At 49.2% G+C, this 18,350-nt stretch overlaps 2 protein-coding genes across 3 annotated transcripts in view; one reads left to right on the forward strand and one right to left on the reverse strand.

Moving 5' to 3' along the window:
* Positions 1-18,350, reverse strand: part of LOC142488445 (uncharacterized) — a 507,675-nt gene that overhangs the window by 102,996 nt on the left and 386,329 nt on the right. The window lies entirely within an intron of this gene.
* Positions 5,674-18,350, forward strand: part of LOC142488441 (uncharacterized) — a 33,358-nt gene continuing 20,681 nt past the window's right edge. The window contains exons 1-2 of the mRNA XM_075588957.1: positions 5,674-6,552; positions 6,990-7,103. Coding sequence (XP_075445072.1) covers positions 6,534-6,552; positions 6,990-7,103 — 133 coding nt within the window. The 5' untranslated portion in view covers positions 5,674-6,533. The remainder of the gene's footprint in view (positions 6,553-6,989; positions 7,104-18,350) is intronic.

Below are 18,350 nucleotides of genomic sequence, written 5' to 3' on the forward strand. Positions count from 1 at the left end.
TAGAAAGAGATGGGGCTACACCTTGGGACTATCTGCATTAGAGTGTGGTGTGTGGTGTGTGGGGTGTGTGTGTCTGAGTCTGAGTGAGAGAGAGAGTCTGAGTGAGAGAGAGAGTCTGAGTGAGCGAGGGATTCTGAAGGGGGGGGAGTCTGAGAGAGTCTGATGGGGAGAGAGTCTGAGGGGGAGAGAGAGAGTCTGAGGGGGAGAGAGAGAGTCTGAGGGGGAGAGAGAGAGTCTGAGGGGGAGAGTGAGAGTCTGAGAGGGAGAGTGAGAGTTTGAGAGGGAGAGTGAGAGTCTGAGAGGGAGAGTCTGAGAGGGAGAGTGAGAGTCTGAGAGGGAGAGTGAGAGTCTGAGAGGGAGAGTGAGAGTCTGAGAGGGAGAGTCTGAGAGGGAGAGTCTGAGAGGGAGAGGGAGAGTCTGAGAGGGAGAGGGAGAGTGAGAGTCTGAGAGGGAGAGTCTGAGAGGGAGAGTCTGAGAGGGAGAGGGAGAGTCTGAGAGGGAGAGTGAGAGTCTGAGAGGGAGAGTGAGAGTCTGAGAGGGAGAGGGACAGTCTGAGAGGGAGAGTCTGAGAGGGAGAGGGAGAGTCTGAGAGGGAGAGTCTGACAGGGAGAGGGAGAGTCTGAGAGGGAGAGTCTGAGAGGGAGAGGGAGAGTCTGAGAGGGAGAGTCTGAGAGGGAGAGTCTGAGAGGGAGAGGGAGAGTCTGAGAGGGAGAGTCTGAGAGGGAGAGGGAGAGTCTGAGAGGGAGAGTCTGAGAGGGAGAGGGACAGTCTGAGAGGGAGAGGGAGAGTCTGAGAGGGAGAGTCTGACAGGGAGAGGGAGAGTCTGAGAGGGAGAGTCTGAGAGGGAGAGGGAGAGTCTGAGAGGGAGAGTGAGAGTCTGAGAGGGAGAGTGAGAGTCTGAGAGGGAGAGGGACAGTCTGAGAGGGAGAGGGAGAGTCTGAGAGGGAGAGTCTGAGAGGGAGAGTCTGAGAGGGAGAGGGAGAGTCTGAGAGGGAGAGTCTGAGAGGGAGAGTCTGAGAGGGAGAGGGAGAGTCTGAGAGGGAGAGTGAGAGTCGGAGAGTCTGAGAGGGGGAGAGTTTGAGAGGGGGAGAGTTTGAGAGGGGGAGAGTCTGAGAGAGGGAGGCTGTGTGTTTTGTGTCTGTCTGTCTGTGAATAAATACAGACACCAACCCACAGTCAGTCAGTCAGTCAGTCACCCACCCAAGTGTCAGTCACCCACCCAAGTGTCAGTCACCCACCCAAGTGTCAGTCAGTCACCCAAGTGTCAGTCACACACGAGTCAGTCAGTCAGTCAAAGTGTCAGTCACCCCCCCCCCCCCCCCCCCCCCCCCCCCCCCCCACAACCACTCTCTCTCTCTCTGTCTAGTTAACATTATGCCCCCCCCTGAAAACATTTCTGCGGACGCCCATGTCACCAGCACAGAGTATATCACCAGGCCGCACTATATACGGTGGGAGATGGGGGTGAGATTGTCACTGTTTCTCACCAGCCCACAGCCAGCACCACGTGCAGCTCTCACCAGGGGGCACTCACCGCACCTTGCTTGGGAGCCCACCAGGGGTCACTGTTCCATATGAGCTCAGGAGTAGCTGGTTAGAGGCGCTCTGGCCTCTCCTCTTCCCAGCCTCTAAGTCCCCTTTTCCTGTGCCCCCCTGACATTGCCCACCCCCTGCTGCACAGAGATCTTCAGCCTGTGTTATTGGGTAAGTGCTTTCCTCCTCCTCCCTTCCCCTCCCGTGTGTGACCTGTGCACATTATCCCAGTGCTGCTCTGAGCTTCCTTACACACAGGAGCCTGAGAGGCTGAGCCTCTGATAGTGAGGGGGAGCCTCTGGCACTGGGGGGGTTACTCCTCCTGTATCACAGGGACTTGGAGATAATGGGGGTTATTTTACATTGGGAATTAACATTAGGAATCAGTGAGGATAAGATTGGGAAAGTTATTAAATAGAGTTAGAAAGTAATTAGATTGAGGGAGTATTGGTTGGAGTTTAACTCCTTCATTACCACAGGGGCAGCATCCTGTGTGTGTTATGGGCTATAGCTTCTCTATACACGATACATAAAGCTTGGCCCCCTGCAGACGCACTTACCTGAACGCCCTCCTACTGTCTCTGTACCTTCTCCCCACCAATTAGATTGTAAGCTCCCCGGAGCAGGGACTCCTCTTCCGAAATGTTACATTTATGTCTGAAGCGATTATTCCCAAGATCTGTTATTTGTATTATTTGTTATTTATATGATTGTCACGTGTATTACTAACGTGAAGCGCTATGTACACTAATGGTGCTATATAAATAAAAACATACATACAATTGCTGTTGGTATGTACATACTAACTCATTTTGAATGCCATCGTAAGCATGTTTATATAATTATTTCACATAACTGCTTAGAAAAAAAATAAAAATATATATATATATAATGTGTGTGTGTGTGTGTGTGTGTGTGTGTGTGTGTAACGGGTGTTCCCTGTGAACACAGACGCTCTGATGCTGTATATTACCTGTGTGGTCCTCAGGAGCCTAAGCCTCCACTCGGGGAGCCTGGGGTACATATATATCTCTATCTCGTGGTGCAACGCCTCCACCTGGAAGGGATCCCGACAGGGCGGGAGGGGGCGGGAGGGGCCCCTCACAGGACTCAAACCAATGACAGCCACTTGGTATGAATAAACAAAAGTAACCTTTACTGAACATGCATATATTCCTTATACTCTATAAGTCCCAATGTCATTCACTCCCACTTCTGAGTGTATACCCCTTGCCCACTAACGTGTACCCCCACACCGTGTCCACAGTATAACCCCCTTGTCCCGTGTTCAGCACTGCCACTATGTGTGAGTACTCTGTAGGTGGTGCTCGTGAGTAACAATACCTGCCCAGTGCGACGGCACCTGGGCGTTCAAAAGATCTTCAAAAAGGGTCCGACGACCTCCTGGTTCCACCAGCGGGATGATCGGTCAGGGTCGTCCACCCTGGGTACAGTTCCGCTCTCTCTGCGGAGTAGGCTTGATCCCAGGCCTCTGGGTAGGAAGCGCAGCGTCCGCTGTGTCCCTGACAGGCACTGTATATGCTAAAGGGGCAGGTTCCCTAACCTCGGGCCTGTCCCTGCAGTAACACAATCTACTGAGTGGCTCAGGTGCTAACTGGGGCCTAGGGGGCTGCTGGCCTAGTGCAGTGGGTCACTGACCCCTGCACCCTCACCTCCTTCCCCTAGACTCTCCTGGCGCCGACTGACGTGTTTCCCAGCGCGCGAAATGTATCAATCCCTGAGAGCAGGGAGATACTGCAGCCCTATTGGCTCCCTGGCGTCATGTGGGGCGCTCCTGAGGCTCATGTGACATGTAGTCCCTGCCCATAGCCTCTCCTGCTTGGTGGGGGGTTCACGCGCTATAACTGCGCATGCGCGAGCTAGCCGAAGGCCTCCGCAACTACTGCCCCCACTGCGCATGCGCCAGGCAAAAGAAGATGGCGGCGCCCTGCAATGGGAGCCTCTGGGAGTACCTGGCTATGCGATCGCCGCCGCACCAGCAAGCGCCCGCACCCACTCTTGTGGCCAGCTGACGGGTCAGTCGTTGTGTTCGGCGGCAAACGCCGCCAAGGTGAGGGGGTACTGGGAAGTCCATTATTACATGGAAAACCCTTAAGCCAATGCTTGCTGCTTTAAACACAGCTTTTAAAACATAGCCTGGGATGAGATGCAAAGCCAAAAAAACCCCACTCACAGACACTGTCTTATTGTGTTTACAATACTTGTATTATACGTGTGGATACGTTCCACAGATATAACACAGAGAATAGTGCTTTTGATTCAGTATCAGAATATAACTATTCTGCTGGAAATTATCTGGGTCGGGAAGCAGTGATCCCGTCATAATAGGACGGGCTGATAAGGGTGTGAGCAGGTCAGAAGTCTGTGTCCTACCTTCAGATGGGCAGAGCCTATTCCCTCATGTCATGTGCTGACATTGAGAGACCAGGGGAAAATAAATAATCAGTGAGTAAAATGTCAGTGTTTCCCCAGGCATTCCTTTATATAAGCATGTCCTGCCAGGTACAAATGTGCTGAATGTGAGAAACTGGAGGTGATCGAGGAACAAATTAATGAGGGTGTGAGGGATCAAACCCCCCTATTTATTATGGTGGGGTAAGGTGAGGGGAAGTTACTGCACTGGTTCCTCTGCATTACCCACTTCTCACCGTATGAATTAGGAAAGTGAGACTGTGTCAGTATGGAGCAGAACTGCTGGACCTGAGAGAGTATCGGGAGCATTTATCAAAGTCTCACTCATGTACTGTATCTGCTTTTTATTCATACTATGGAACTGTACAGTATGTTACTATGTTACACTATGGGGACTTTACTGGTCTTTTGGCCTTTAAACTCCCACTCTCTTTATACTTTTCTAGATGGTTGTGTTGTGACACAATCCTGAGCCATTAAAGTTTTGCACCTCCACTGCCAGCACCTCCAGAGCAGCACTGCCCACTGCCAGCACCTCCAGAGCAGCACTGCCCACGGCCAGCACCCCCAGAGCAGCGCTGCCCACTGCCAGCACCTCAAGAGCAGCACTGCCCACTGCCAGCACCTCCAGAGCAGCACTGCCCACTGCCAGCACCTCCAGAGCAGCGCTGCCACTGCCAGCACCTGCAGAGCAGCACTGCCCACTGCCAGCACCTCCCAGAGGACCACTGCCCACTGCCAGCACCTCCCAGAGAAGCACTGCCCACTGCCAGCATGGATCCACGCTTGTTAAGTGAGTAGAGGAGATATTTTAGTGTCTTTGAAATCTGCAAGGGGGGAATATCTGATTATTTGGCAGTTATGTGAGTCAAACACCCGAACTAATCTTATTTACATATAGAACCACCAGCAGGTAAGAAGATAATATATCTTCACCTGTGTCATGTTCTGCCAGAAGGGCTAGTAATACATTTCTAATAAAAAAAAAAAAGATTTGTCTAAGGTTATATTGAGAATATTATTGTTATTGAGGTTTGAACATTGGTAGCTCCAAATCTTTTCAGCACTTGGGGGTAAAAACTTCTTCAGCACTCAAAGGGTTAATAACAATGTGAAATCAATCACTTCACCCCTCCCCCATAGGAATCAGTATAGAGTATTTCTGTATACTGATATCACAGTATATATCACATTTGCTCGCTCCCTTTCATATATCTCCATCTCTCCTTCCTTCACCGCTTCTCAGTTCACATGAACTCCTTTCTTACCTGCGCCCTCTGACACCACACAGCTATACCCCCAGCAATAAAGCACACCCCTACAAATCATCCTCACACATACTCTTTCTATCCATGCTTCTCCTCCTTGCTTCTGGGGATATCTCTCCCAATCCTGGTCCCTGCCTTATTCCTACATGCGCTCGTCCTCGCCTGCCAATTGCAACCTCTACTTCTGGTGTCAACCCCTCCAACCTTATACCCATCCCCTGCCATCCTCTCTCCCTTTCTCCTGTGCCCTTTGGAATGCTCGCTCCCTCTCTAACATGTTCCTTTCTGTACATGACTTTTTTCTCTCTCGGTCTCTGCTCCTATTTGCTATAACTGAGACCTGACTCACCCAGTCTGACTCTGCTCTGGAATATTCCAATTCTGTTTTATATACAGGCACATTCTAAAACCCAACACATATAGATTAAGTAACCTCTGGTCAGCACCTCCAGAGCAGCACTGCCCACTGCCAGCACCTCCAGAGCAGCACTGCCCACTGCCAGCACCTCCAGAGCAGCACTGCCCACTGCCAGCACCTCACAGAGCAGCACTGCCCACTGCCAGCACCTCCAGAGCAGCGCTGTCCACTCCCAGCACCTCCAGAGCAGCGCTGCCCACTGCCAGCACCTCCAGAGCAGCACTGCCCACTGCCAGCACCTCCCAGAGCAGCACTGCCCACTGCCAGCACATCCAGAGCAGCGCTGCCCACTGCCAGCACCTCCCAGAGCAGCGCTGCCCACTGCCAGCACCTCCCAGAGCAGCGCTGCCCACTGCCAGCACCTCCAGAGCAGCGCTGCCCACTGCCAGCACCTCCCAGAGCAGCGCTGCCCACTGCCAGCACCTCCCAGAGCAGCGCTGCCCACTGCCAGCACCTCCAGAGCAGCGCTGCCCACTCCCAGCACCTCCAGAGCAGCGCTGCCCACTGCCAGCACCTCCCAGAGCAGCGCTGCCCACTGCCAGCACCTCCCAGAGCAGCGCTGCCCACTGCCCGCACCTCCCAGAGCAGCGCTGCCCACTGCCAGCACCTCCCAGAGCAGCGCTGCCCACTGCCAGCACCTCCCAGAGCAGCGCTGCCCACTGCCCGCACCTCACAGAGCAGCGCTGCCCACTGCCAGCACCTCCCAGAGCAGCGCTGCCCACTGCCAGCACCTCCCAGAGCAGCGCTGCCCACTGCCAGCACCTCCAGAGCAGCACTGCCCACTGCCAGCACCTCCAGAGCAGCGCTGCCCACTGCCAGCACCTCCAGAGCAGTGCTGCCCACTGCCAGCACCTCCCAGAGCAGCACTGCCCACTCCCAGCATGGATCCACGCTTGTTAAGTGAGTAGAGGAGATATTTTAGTGTCTTTGGAATATGCAAGGGGGGAATATCTGGTTATTTGGCAGTTATGTGAGTCAAACACCCAAACTCATTTTCTTATATAACCATCAGCAGGTAAGAAGATAATATACAGTATCTTCAACTCGTTTAAGTCATTTTCTGCCGGAAGGGCTAGTAATACATTTCTAATTAAAAAAAAAAATTGTCTAAGGTTATATTGGGAATATTATTGTTATTGAGGTTTGAACATTGGTAGCTCAAATGTTTAAGCACTCGGGGGTAAAAACTTCTTCAGCACTCAGAGTTAATAAAGTAAAATCAATCACTTCACCCCTCCCCCATAGGGATCAGTATAGAGTATTTCTGTATACTGATATCACAAGAAGCGCCCCCACTCCCAGCTTTACATGATGGGTTTTCCTTTTCTTATTGCCAGGTTTCCCAGTGGTTGTACCGGAGAGGTTAGAGATTAAGTCAGAGAAGGAAGAACCGAACACTGAGGAACATCTGACCCCAATAAAGAGTGAAACTGTTCCATTTCCTGTCTCTGGTGAGTACCTTTTCCCCTTTGTCTGCACAAAGGGGTGTTATCTTGTTACAAGGAGCATGGTCACATTTAGTGAATATTCATGGTTAATTGCCTCTCATAGGAAGTCCCCAGGCCTGCTGGGTGTTCTGGGACAAGCCACATGCAGCAGAGGTAGAAGTGCAATATGGCTCTCAAACATGTATAAAGGTTGGAAATGCAGAGTTATGTATATCTGACCATCAATAGATACGATGGCTTCCTCACACAGTGCAAAAAGAAATAAAGAAAAAAACAATATCAACAAACTTTATCAAAAATGAACAATACCAACACATTTTATAAAAAAGAATTAAAAAATTGGTGGGTTTTAGGGTGAGACCTGCCTCCCTAAGGCTAAGGCCCCGCTCCCAGAGTCAGCGCACCCGCACTGCTGACAGGCGGTGCGCTGAGATACACAGACCGCGATATGCGGTCTGTAGGGAGCCGGAGCGAGACCGCGATATGCGGTCTGTAGGGAGCCAGAGCGGGAGGTGGGCGGGTGGTGGGCGGTTTGACAGGGAGGGGGGGCGTGGCTTGAGCGGAGGGACCCGCTACTCCCCCCCCCCCTCCCTCCACGGACTCGGGCTGGAGCTGGAAAGTAAGTTTAAACACACACACGCAGGCACTCATTCATACACACACACGTGCACGCACTCACGCACTCATACACACACACGCGCGCACACACAGGCAGGCACTCACGCACTCATACACACACGCGCGCACACACAGGCAGGCACTCACGCACTCGGGCACACACACGCGCGCACACACAGGCAGGCACTCACGCACTCATACACACACACACACACACACACACACACACACACAGACAGAGGCAGGCACTCACGCACTCGGGCACACACATACACACACAGACAGGGACACACACACAGGCAGGCACTCACGCACTCATACACACACACACACACACACACACAGAGGCAGGCACTCACGCACTCGGGCACACACATACACACACAGACAGGCACGCACACAGAGAGGCACTCACCTGCTTTCACTCCACACTCCTCCCCGCTCCCCGAAGCCTCTCCTCCTCCCGAAGCCTCCCCTCCCCATTGGCTTACAGCCACACACGTCACGCGTCAACGCTAGGAAACACCATTCTCTGGTGTCTCCAGCGGCTGACGCGCCACAGCGTGTAGTCAGCTGTGCAGCCAGTGGGGACCGGGACCGGCTCGCGAGGATTCCCCTGCTGGTGGGGAACTCGCTACATTGCCGCCCGCGCCAACGAGCGCAGCGGGACCGAGGCCTTAGAAGTGCAATGTGGCTCTCAAACACGTATAAAGGTTGGAAATGCAGAGTTATGAGTATTGTATTGTATGTCTTTATTTATATAGCGCCATTAATGTACATAGCGCTTCACAGCAGTAATACATGTGGTAATCAAATAAATAACAGATAATATAAAAAACAGATCATGGGAATAAGTGCTTTAGACATTAAGGAAGAGGAGTCCCTGCTCCGAGGAGCTTACAGTCTAATTGGTAGGTAGGGAGAACGTACAGAGACAGGAGGAGGGAGTTCTGGTAAGTGCGTCTGCAGGGGGCCAAGCTTTATGTATCATGTGTTCAGAATAGCCACAGTCCTATTCGTATGCTTCTTTAAGCAATTGTGTCTTAAGGTGGGTCTTAAAGGTGGATAGAGAGGTTGCTAGTCGGGTACTGAGGGGAAGGGCATTCCAGAGGTGTGGGGCAGTCAGTGAAAAAGGTTTAAGTCGGGAGAGGGCTTTAGATACAAAGGGGGTAGAAAGAAGACATCCTTGAGAAGAACGCAAGAGTCTGGATGGTGCATAACGAGAAATTAGGGCAGAGATGTAAGGAGGGGCAGAAGAGTGTAAAGCTTTAAAAGTGAGGAGAAGAATGGAGTGTGAGATGCGGGATTTGATCGGAAGCCAGGAGAGGGATTTCATGAGGGGAGATGCTGAGACAGATCTTGGAAAGAGTAGAGTGATTCTGGCAACAGCGTTTAGGATAGATTGTAGGGGAGACAGGTGAGAGGCAGGAAGGCCGGACAGCAGGAGGTTACAGTAATCAAGACGGGAGAGAATGAGGGCAGAGTTTTAGCAGTCGAGCAACAGAGGAAAGGGCGTATCTTTGTTATATTGCGGAGGAAAAAGCGACAGGTTTTAGAAATGTTTTGAATGTGAGGGGCGAATGTGAGAGAGGAGTCGAGTGTGACCCCTAGGCAGCGTGCTTGGGCTACTGGGTGAATGATCGTAGTTCCAACAGTGATGTGGAAGGAGGTAGTAGGGCCAGGTTTGGGAGGAAGAATGATGAGCTCTGTTTTAGCCATGTTGAGTTTAAGGCGGCGGAGGGCCATCCAGGAAGATATAGCAGAGAGACATTCAGAAACTTTGGTTTGTACAGCAGGTGTAAGGTCGGGTGTTGAAAAGTATATTTGTGTGTCGTCAGCATGGAGGTGATAATTAAACCCAAAAGATGTTATTAGGTCACCTAGAGAGAGTGTATACAGAGAAAAGAGAAGAGGTCCCAGGACAGAGCCCTGGGGTACCCCCACAGAGAGATCAATAGAGGAGGAGGAGGTGTTAGCAGAAGAGACACTGAAAGTACGATGGGAGAGGTAGGATGAGATCCAGGATAGAGCTTTGTTCCGAATGCCAAGAGTATGGAGAATGTGAAGGAGAAGAGGGTGGTCCACGGTGTCAAATGCTGCAGAGAGGTCGAGTAATATGAGCAGAGTGTAATGACCTCTGTCTTTGGCAGCATGGCGGTCGTCAGTTATTTTAGTGAGGGCTGTTTCCGTGGAGTAAGCAGTGCGGAAGCCAGATTGTAGAGGGTCTAGGAGAGAATAGGTGTTGAGAAAATGGAGCAAGCGAGAGAATACAAGACGTTCAAGGAGTTTAGAGGCAAAAGGCAGGAGGGAGACAGGTCGATAGTTAGAAAGACAGGTAGGGTCAAGCTTGCTGTTTTTGAGTAATGGAATGACTGTTGCATTTTTGAAGGAGGATGGAAAGGTTCCAGAGCAGAGGGAGGAGTTAAAAATGTGTGTGAGCGTAGGGATTATAGTAGGAGCAAGAGGTTTTAGGAGATGGGAGGGAATGGGGTCAAGAGGGCAAGTGGTAGAGGGAGAAGAGGCGATCAACAGCAACACATCCTCCTCTGAGACAGTGGAAAAAGAGTCAAGGAAGGCAGGAGGAGAGTTAGGAAGAGGTGTAGGATGGGAGGAAGAAACAGAGGGGATGTTCTGCCGTATGGATTCCACCTTTTCCTTAAAATAGTCAGCAAAGTCCTGAGCGGAGATGGAGGAAGGAGAGGCCGCTGAGGGTGGTTTGAGTAGAGTATCAAAGACAGAGAACAGTCGGTGTGGGTTAGACTTGTGCATGTTGATTAGTGCAGAAAAATAGGCTTGTTTAGCTTGCGAGAGGGCAGAGTTGAAACAGGATAGCATAAATTTGTAGTGAAGGAAGTCTGCGAGAGTGTGAGACTTCCTCCAGAGGCGTTCAGAGGAACGAGTGGAGGAACGCAGCATGCGCGTGTGGGAATTTAACCAGGGTCTAGGGTTAGAAGGGCGCGTGCGGCGAGAGAAGGCGGGGCATGTAGATCAAGAGAGGAGGACAAGACAGAGTTGTAGTTCCTGACCAGGTTGTCGGGGTCTGTAGCAGAGCTTAGAGAGGAGAGGGAGGAGTGTAACGTGGACTCAAAGTCAGGTAAGTGAATAGAGCGCAGGTTTCTGCAAAACCGGGGGGTAGACGGAGGTGGAGAAGGGGAGAAGCGAGATAGAGAGAATGAGATGAGGTGATGGTCAGAGAGAGGAAAAGGGGAAATGGAGAAATCAGAGAGAGAGAAGTTTTTAGTGAAAACCAGGTCTAAGTAGTGGCCATCCTTGTGGGTGCTGGCTGCAGTCCACTGTTGGAGGCCAAAAGAAGAGGTTAGAGAGAGAAAGTGGGAAGCCCAAAGGAGAGAGGGGTCATCAATGTGGCAATTGAAGTCCCGAAGGAGAAGAACAGGGGCGTCTGAGGAGTATCTGCAGAGTATCTGACCATCAATAGATACGATATAACGCATTTTTCGAAAACAAATTTCAAGGGTCCCTTCCCTAACTAACCTGGTTCCCCAGCTTAACAATACCCTCTCATTTAGGGTCATTAGATACGCAATAATAGCCGCAGTCTTTATACATAGCTTAACTGATAGATGGGGACAGCGTCCCGGCAATTCTTCCGGACAGTGAAAGTCATGATCAGGGCGTCCTCCCCGTACTGCATACAGCGTAGCAGCGTGCCCCCAGCCTCCTGGCTCTAGGAGAGAAAACGAAGCAGCAAACCTAGCTGCCATAAATACCTGTTCCTTAATTAGGATAGCAGGTGAGGGAGAACTAGATGATTAAACTGACGAGTTTTCATCCCTCTGTAGGCAGCCTGTAGGACGACAGTTGTGGTGCGTATACGCCGATAATTTTCTCTTTCCCTTCTTCCTTGGATAAGAGCTTTGCGGTGCTTCTGAATCATTTGAATGCTTTTCTACCTTTTCAATATGTTTAGTCCACTTGTGAGAGAATCCTGTTCCTTGTGTACATCTCGCAATTCTGCTCTCAGCCTCCATCTCTTCCTGGCACTGGCTCTGTGTGCATGAACGCATCCCTCATTACGTTTAGGAACTCTGCCTTCATTACATCTAGGGCCTCTATAAATCCCGTTGCTAGGGTCCCATCAGCTTGTCTTTCCCAGGTTTCTTTCTCCTGGTCTTCCTGACTGTTGGGGATGGAGCAGCGTCTCTGCTCCTCTAGCTCATTCTTCAGTTTCTGGACCTTCTCGTGCTCCCTCTCATACTGCTCTGCGGGGACACACTGGGTACTCAGACGCTCATTCCTGAAAGAACACCACTTTATGTGGTCAGACACATGACGCATTAAACACATTTTTTCCTCCATTTTTGCACTTTCAGGTGTATTCTTCACCCTGACCTCTGGGGGTGCTATTGCGTCAATACTTTTCACACTCTTCCCTGTGTATGCTGTATGCAGAACTGGTAGTCGTACACAGTAGGACAGCCTTTACTCAGTCTGTACTTTACTTTGGCTGGGCGGCCATTTTAAACCCCCGCATTTATTTGCAAACCCACTGAGATTGGTGTTGTAGCCACAGGGTTATAATATACACCAAATAAACTGGGTTGAATTGAATACGACTGTGATATAATAAAGAGATTTTATTCCTTAAAAGACAGGTGGACACACAATGTTGGACAAATAACAAACGGAATATATACACTTAGGGAAGGGCCAATGAAATAACCAGGATTCAGGTTAGCAGTTCATCAGGCATCAGGTATCATTCAGGTAGAATCACGAAGAACACTGGGCATAGAGCTTACAATCGTTTATATGTGGTTTGGGCTCTATCCCTATGTGACGGTAGCTTGTCCAGGGTTATAATAATACACACAAATAAAAATATCACAGGGTTGAATCGAATACGGCTAAGATATGATAAATTAAGTTTATTCCTTGAAAAAGGTGAACACACAAGATTATACAAATTACATAGAGACTATGGACACTTACGTTAGATGGGGCAATGAAGTAATCTGGATTAGCAATTCATTAATCAACACAGGATAAAAAACGAAGACATGATCGAAGACAATGGGCATAGAGCTTACAATCAGTTATATAGGTCTTAAGCCCTATACCATAGCATTGGGTGCCAGGTATTGGTTATCAATTACCTCTACCCAATTACCCTTTGCCACCTCACGTGGGAAGCAAAGGAATACCTGCCCCCAGGGGTGGACATTATTCTAATCAGGGGCTCATTTCCCTAGCCCTCTTCCCAACAGACAGGTGTCCCCTAGTCTGCTTTGGGCAGGAAAACTTTTGTCTGTGTCAGGGTCGACTAGACCTCCTGCCTAGCCATAGTTCTTCTTTGTCCACTGGGTGTGCTGCTGTCTTCTGTTTCCTCTGTCTGTCTTCTTGTTGCTCCTCTCTCTGTCTTATAGCTCGGCTTCCTGTTGGTTCCCTTGCCTTTGTTTCAAGTCAGACTCCTATGCACATGCCTCTGTCTTTGATCCTGACCTGTTCCTGTATATTGATTCTGTTCTTAGTAAAGGCCCTTGCTGGTAATCTGGCTTGTCCCTGTTTATTTCCTGGCCTCAGTCCCTGCTCCCCGGTCTCAGCCCCTGCTCCCAGACCTGTCCCTGCTCCTCTGTCCTGTTCCAGTCTCCTCGTTGCTGACCTGCTTGTTACCTGACTACACTGTCAGCCTCCTGCCTCGAACCCCTGCTTGTCACCCGACTGCCTCGGACCCTCTGATTGTGACCCCTACTACGCTCCTGCTGTTCCGGCCACCGAGATCCTACCCGCCACAGGTGTCTCCCGTGAGAGTGTTCTGCAAGAATTATTGCGTTCATAAAGAAAAACATTTTTGCTGAGACTAGAACTGTTGCTGCAGAGACTAGTGCACCTTTCTTTGAGGTTTTTTCTTTTGTGCAGTGCCTGGTTTACCCCTTGCAGTACCTGTTGCCACCTTTTTAGATTCTGATTTTCATTCCCTGGACAAGGCTTGTCTCTGCATTTTTGGGTGGGCCACTGCAGATTTTCAGACTCAAATTTCTATTTAAGGCGGTTACCTTGATTTACTGCTTTCCCCGGTTGGACCACTGCTGTTCACAGGGTTTCCATTTCAAAAGACAAGAGTGCTTCCATTATTTTGTTACTGCATGCTGTGATTTTCCTGCAATCTGTAGTTCTTCCTATGATTGGTTCTAAGGTTTCAGTTTTACCTGCAAGTTCCCCTGAAGTTTGTTTCTCTGCAACCTATGATATCAGGCGTAGGGATATCTAAAGTTTCAGATTTAACTGCAGGTTTCTCTGTCTGATATTCCTATGCCTGATTTCTAAAGTATCAGATTTAACGGCAGGTTTCTCTATAGGATATCCCTACGCCTGATGTCTATAGATTCATATTTAACTGCAGGTTTTCTGTCTATATGATATCCCTACGCCTGATGTCTAAAATTGCAGATATAACTACAGGTTTCTCTGTTTTATGTTTTTTCCTTGCATTTATGATATCTCTGTGACTGATGCTAAGGTCTCAAAAGGGTCAACTCTCCTATCTTGTCTCTCTATGTCTAATATTTCTGTTGTTCATTCTAATGCTTCTGCTTTAAAGACACATTTCCTCTTTACTGGTTTCTTGGGAAGTGTGGTTTCCCCATGTCTGAAATTATGGCTCCCACTCAAAAAACAGTCTTGAGCAGTAAATGTGAACACCGTACCACTGATTCTTCAGAACTTCTCAAAGCAAGGAAGAAGAAGAAAAAGAAAGGCGGTATTACTGTGGAAGTTGTAGAAGGAATTAAGAATGAACCTTTAACCTCAGAGTCTGCACTTGATGAAAGAGATGTGCTGCAGCTTAAAGCAACTCACAGACTTATCCCAAGAATAGTGGAAGAAAACAAAGATGTATTTAATCAAGGAAAAGATGCCCTAACTCAGACACTTCAATCTGCACGAAAAGAGATTGATTGTCTTCATGGACGTTTAGATAAAGCGCAAGAAGCCAAGGCTGCACTACAAAGCTGCCTATCCTCAGCAATTGCTAAGTGTGTTCTCCAGGAAAAAGAAAAGCACCAGTTGGAGAGTGACCTGGATGTCATGTCAGGTGAGCTGGAGAGGGCATATGCTGATGCTGCTGAGGATCAGCGCCTCGCTTCTAAAAGTAACAAATTCCTGGAAATCTCTATGAAGGAAATTAACAAGCTTAATACAGAGCTTAAAGTCTCTTGCTACTTCAAAAAAGAGATGGACGTCGTTCGGGAGGAGAGATGCTACTTGAAAACAGAGATACGTTCTATGAGAAACGCCTCCGAAGAGTTAAATAGTAGGTTTGAAACTATAAACCAAATGAGTAAGAACTTCTTTGTCCAAGCCAGTGAAGGAGATAAAAGACTCTATGAATTAGAAGAGGAGAAGAGACTATTGATAGAAGAAAAGTCAAGGATGCAATAGCACTGGAAAAAGCAGAGGGTGACTTGGAAAAAGAAAAGTATCAGTTGGAGAATGACAGGGTGATCTTGTCAAGTAAGCTGGAGAAGGCTTACGCGGATAATGCCCAGTACCAGAGTTTCATTGCTCAAGTTGGCACAGCACTGGAAGCATCTCAGAAAGAGGTTCACAGGCTTTCTACAGAGCTGGAAGCCTCTAAGGAGAAGAGTTGCCACTTAAACACAGAACTATGCTCATTGAGAGAGATCTTCGGAGGGTTAAATAGCAGTTTTGAAACTGTAACCCAAGAGTGCAAGAATCTCTATGTCCAAGCCAATGAAGGAGATAAGAAACTCCATGAATTAGGAGAGGAGAAGAAACAGTTAGCCCAGGAAAAGTTAGACGTGCAGACAGCACTGCAGAATGCAGAGAGAGTGCTGCAAGAAGAACGTGTCTCGCTGGAGCAGCGCACACAAGCAGAAAATATGCTGCAGAGTCAGCTGCAAGAATTGCGTACACATCTGCAGGACACCAAGGAGAGATGGGTGAATGCTGAGGAAAAGCAGCGAGTTCTGCAGGAAGAAAGTTTCCAGACTGCCTACAAAGTAAAGATGCTGCACGAGTATTTGAGTACCCAGTGAGTCCCCAAAGAGCAGCATGAGGATCTGAAGGACACACTGAGCATAACCAGAGCCACTCTGGAGGAGGAGCTTAGAGCCCAGGTAACCCTGTATGAGAGTGAGCACAAGGCGATCCAGAAACTGAAGCAAGACTTAGAGATGGAGCAGTGTCTCTGCTCCATCTCTAACAGCCAGTACACCCAAGAGAAAGGGACCTGGAAAAGACAAGCTGCTGAGACCATAGCAAAGGAATTTGCAGAGCTCCAAGATGTGATGAGGGATGCATGGAAGCGATGCAAGTAGAAAAAATGGATTGGCAGCAGACAGCAACGTTCAAAAAGCACCCTCAGCTCACCAGATAAGAAAAATTAAAATACGTTTATTAAACTACATAAAATGAAATAGGACAAACAAAATACAAAAAACACACAACCTCCTACGTGTTTCAGGCTCCAAGAGCCCTTTCTTGAGAAAAGGCTCTTAGAGCCTGAAACGCGTAGGAGGTTGTGTGTTTTTTGTATTTTGTTTGTCCTATTTCATTTTTATGTAGTTTAATAAACGTATTTTAATTTTTCTTATCTGGTGAGCTGAGGGTGCTTTTTGAACTTTGCTGTCTGCTGCCAATCCATTTTTTCTACTTGCATCGCTCTTCGATTGGATCGACGCACTGAGAGAAAGAGGGTACGCCATATGGGAGTCTGTTTGTTGGATTGCATCTTCCGCGGATTCAGCGGAGAGAAGGGAGCTTGCACCGGACGGACCGGAAGTGATCACATGCACTACCGGCACTCGGGAGCTCGACGAGGCTTGTGAGAGGAGACGCAGCTGATTTGAAGACGTGGGACGCCGGTGCTGCTTGCGGGACTAAGGCATACTAACAGGAGCGCTACAAGAGGGATTCACAGAGGTATTTCACATTGTTTACTCTGGTTCACATGTATCCCAGGTAGCGATGTCCATTGGAGCTCCTTAACTGCCATACATAGTCCTCGGTCACCTCTTCAAGCAATTCTTATTGACTACCCACGTTATCATTTCCCCTCACAGTTTTCCTCAGTTGTTCATGACGCCATTAACTTTATTTTTTCCTTTTTTATGACTCTGTTTTGAGCTTTTTGTAGCCCTGTCACACACTATGCATGGAAGCGAGTTCGAAATAATCTCAGTGAAGAGATGAAGGCCCTGAGAAGAGAATTGCAGTATGCACTTAACCAGGGATCTCTCACTGACGAGTGGAAATTGCAACAACGCCTAAAAATGGAAGAGCTAAAGCTAGCAGTGGAACGCACATCTCAGCTACTCACAGCGCTGCAGGCGCAGATCGCTGAGCTCAAGACACCGCTTGCCAAAAAGGAGGAGAGAGAGGAGGTGTCCGTCTGTCAAGTGGCTGGCCTGACACTGCACTATGAGACAAAAAGAAAAGAAAAGAGGTTGGGGCGATCCCTATTTGTTTAGGCTTGTGATGTTGCCTGTGTGGTAATGTGTAACCAAAGAAAGGGTAGTGTATACTTGCCCTTGTTGTTTTCTGCAGCTGGACCAGTAGAGAAGATAAAGCCCGGAATCTTCTTGTAGTTGCAGTGGAGATGGAGGGTTGGTCAGCGCACGGGATTTTGCTCAAACATAGAGATATGTTTGAGCAAAATCCCGTGCGCTGACCAACCCTCCATCTCCACTGCACTATGAGGTCAAGATGGCCGATGCCTGCAAATTATTGGACCACACAGCCCGTGATAAGGTATGGCTGCAGCTGGAGCTGGACAAGGTCTGGGAGGAGTACTGGCAGCTGCAGATCAGAAAGGAAGAAAATGAAACACATTTAAGCTTTTCTCTGAGTCAGCTGGGAGATATGGAGTCACGACTCGACTCCAAAGAACTGAACTGACAACTGCATTGAGTGGGAAAAGAAGTGCAGAAGGACAGCTTCAATAGCTGAAAACTCAAATAGCTGGTCTTAATGAAAATGTAGGTGATACCACAAGATGGCAGTCACAAAAAGAGACCACAAAGAGTGAACTCTGTAACCCCACTGACTCATGTGGAAAGGCTGCACCCGTCCTTGATGCCCACGTTCCTGATGTCTCTGCCCCTGCTTTTGGGTTGAACGTACCCATTCGGAGGTTCCTTGCAGCACCCAATGTACCTGTGGAGTACCCTCTGCCGGCTGACAAACCACCAGAGGTGGGTCACCTTGAGTCCTCTTTTCATCAAGGCCTCCGGGAAGAGCCTGCAGGATCGTCCGGAGAACGCTCTCGAGAGGGGGGGAGTAATGTCAGGATCGCCTAGACCTCCTGCCTAGCCAAAGTTCTTCTTTGTCCACTGGGTGTGCTGCTGTCTTCTGATTCCTCTGTCTGTCTGTCTTCTTGTTGCTCCTCTCTCTGTCTTATAGCTCGGCTTCCTGTTTGTTCCCTTGCCTTTGTTTCAAGTCAGACTCCTATGCACATGCCTCTGTCTTTGATCCTGACCTGTTCCTGTATATTGATTCTGTTCTTAGTAAAGGCCCTTGCTGGTAATCTGGCTTGTCCCTGTTTATTCCCTGGTCTCAGTCCCTGCTCCCCGTTCTCAGCCCCTGCTCCCAGACCTGTCCCTGCTCGCCTGTCCTGTTCCAGTTTCCTCGTTGCTAACCTCTGCTTGTTACCTG

Source organism: Ascaphus truei, chromosome 2, assembly GCF_040206685.1.
Source record: "Ascaphus truei isolate aAscTru1 chromosome 2, aAscTru1.hap1, whole genome shotgun sequence".
NCBI classification, from domain to species: Eukaryota; Metazoa; Chordata; class Amphibia; order Anura; family Ascaphidae; genus Ascaphus; species Ascaphus truei.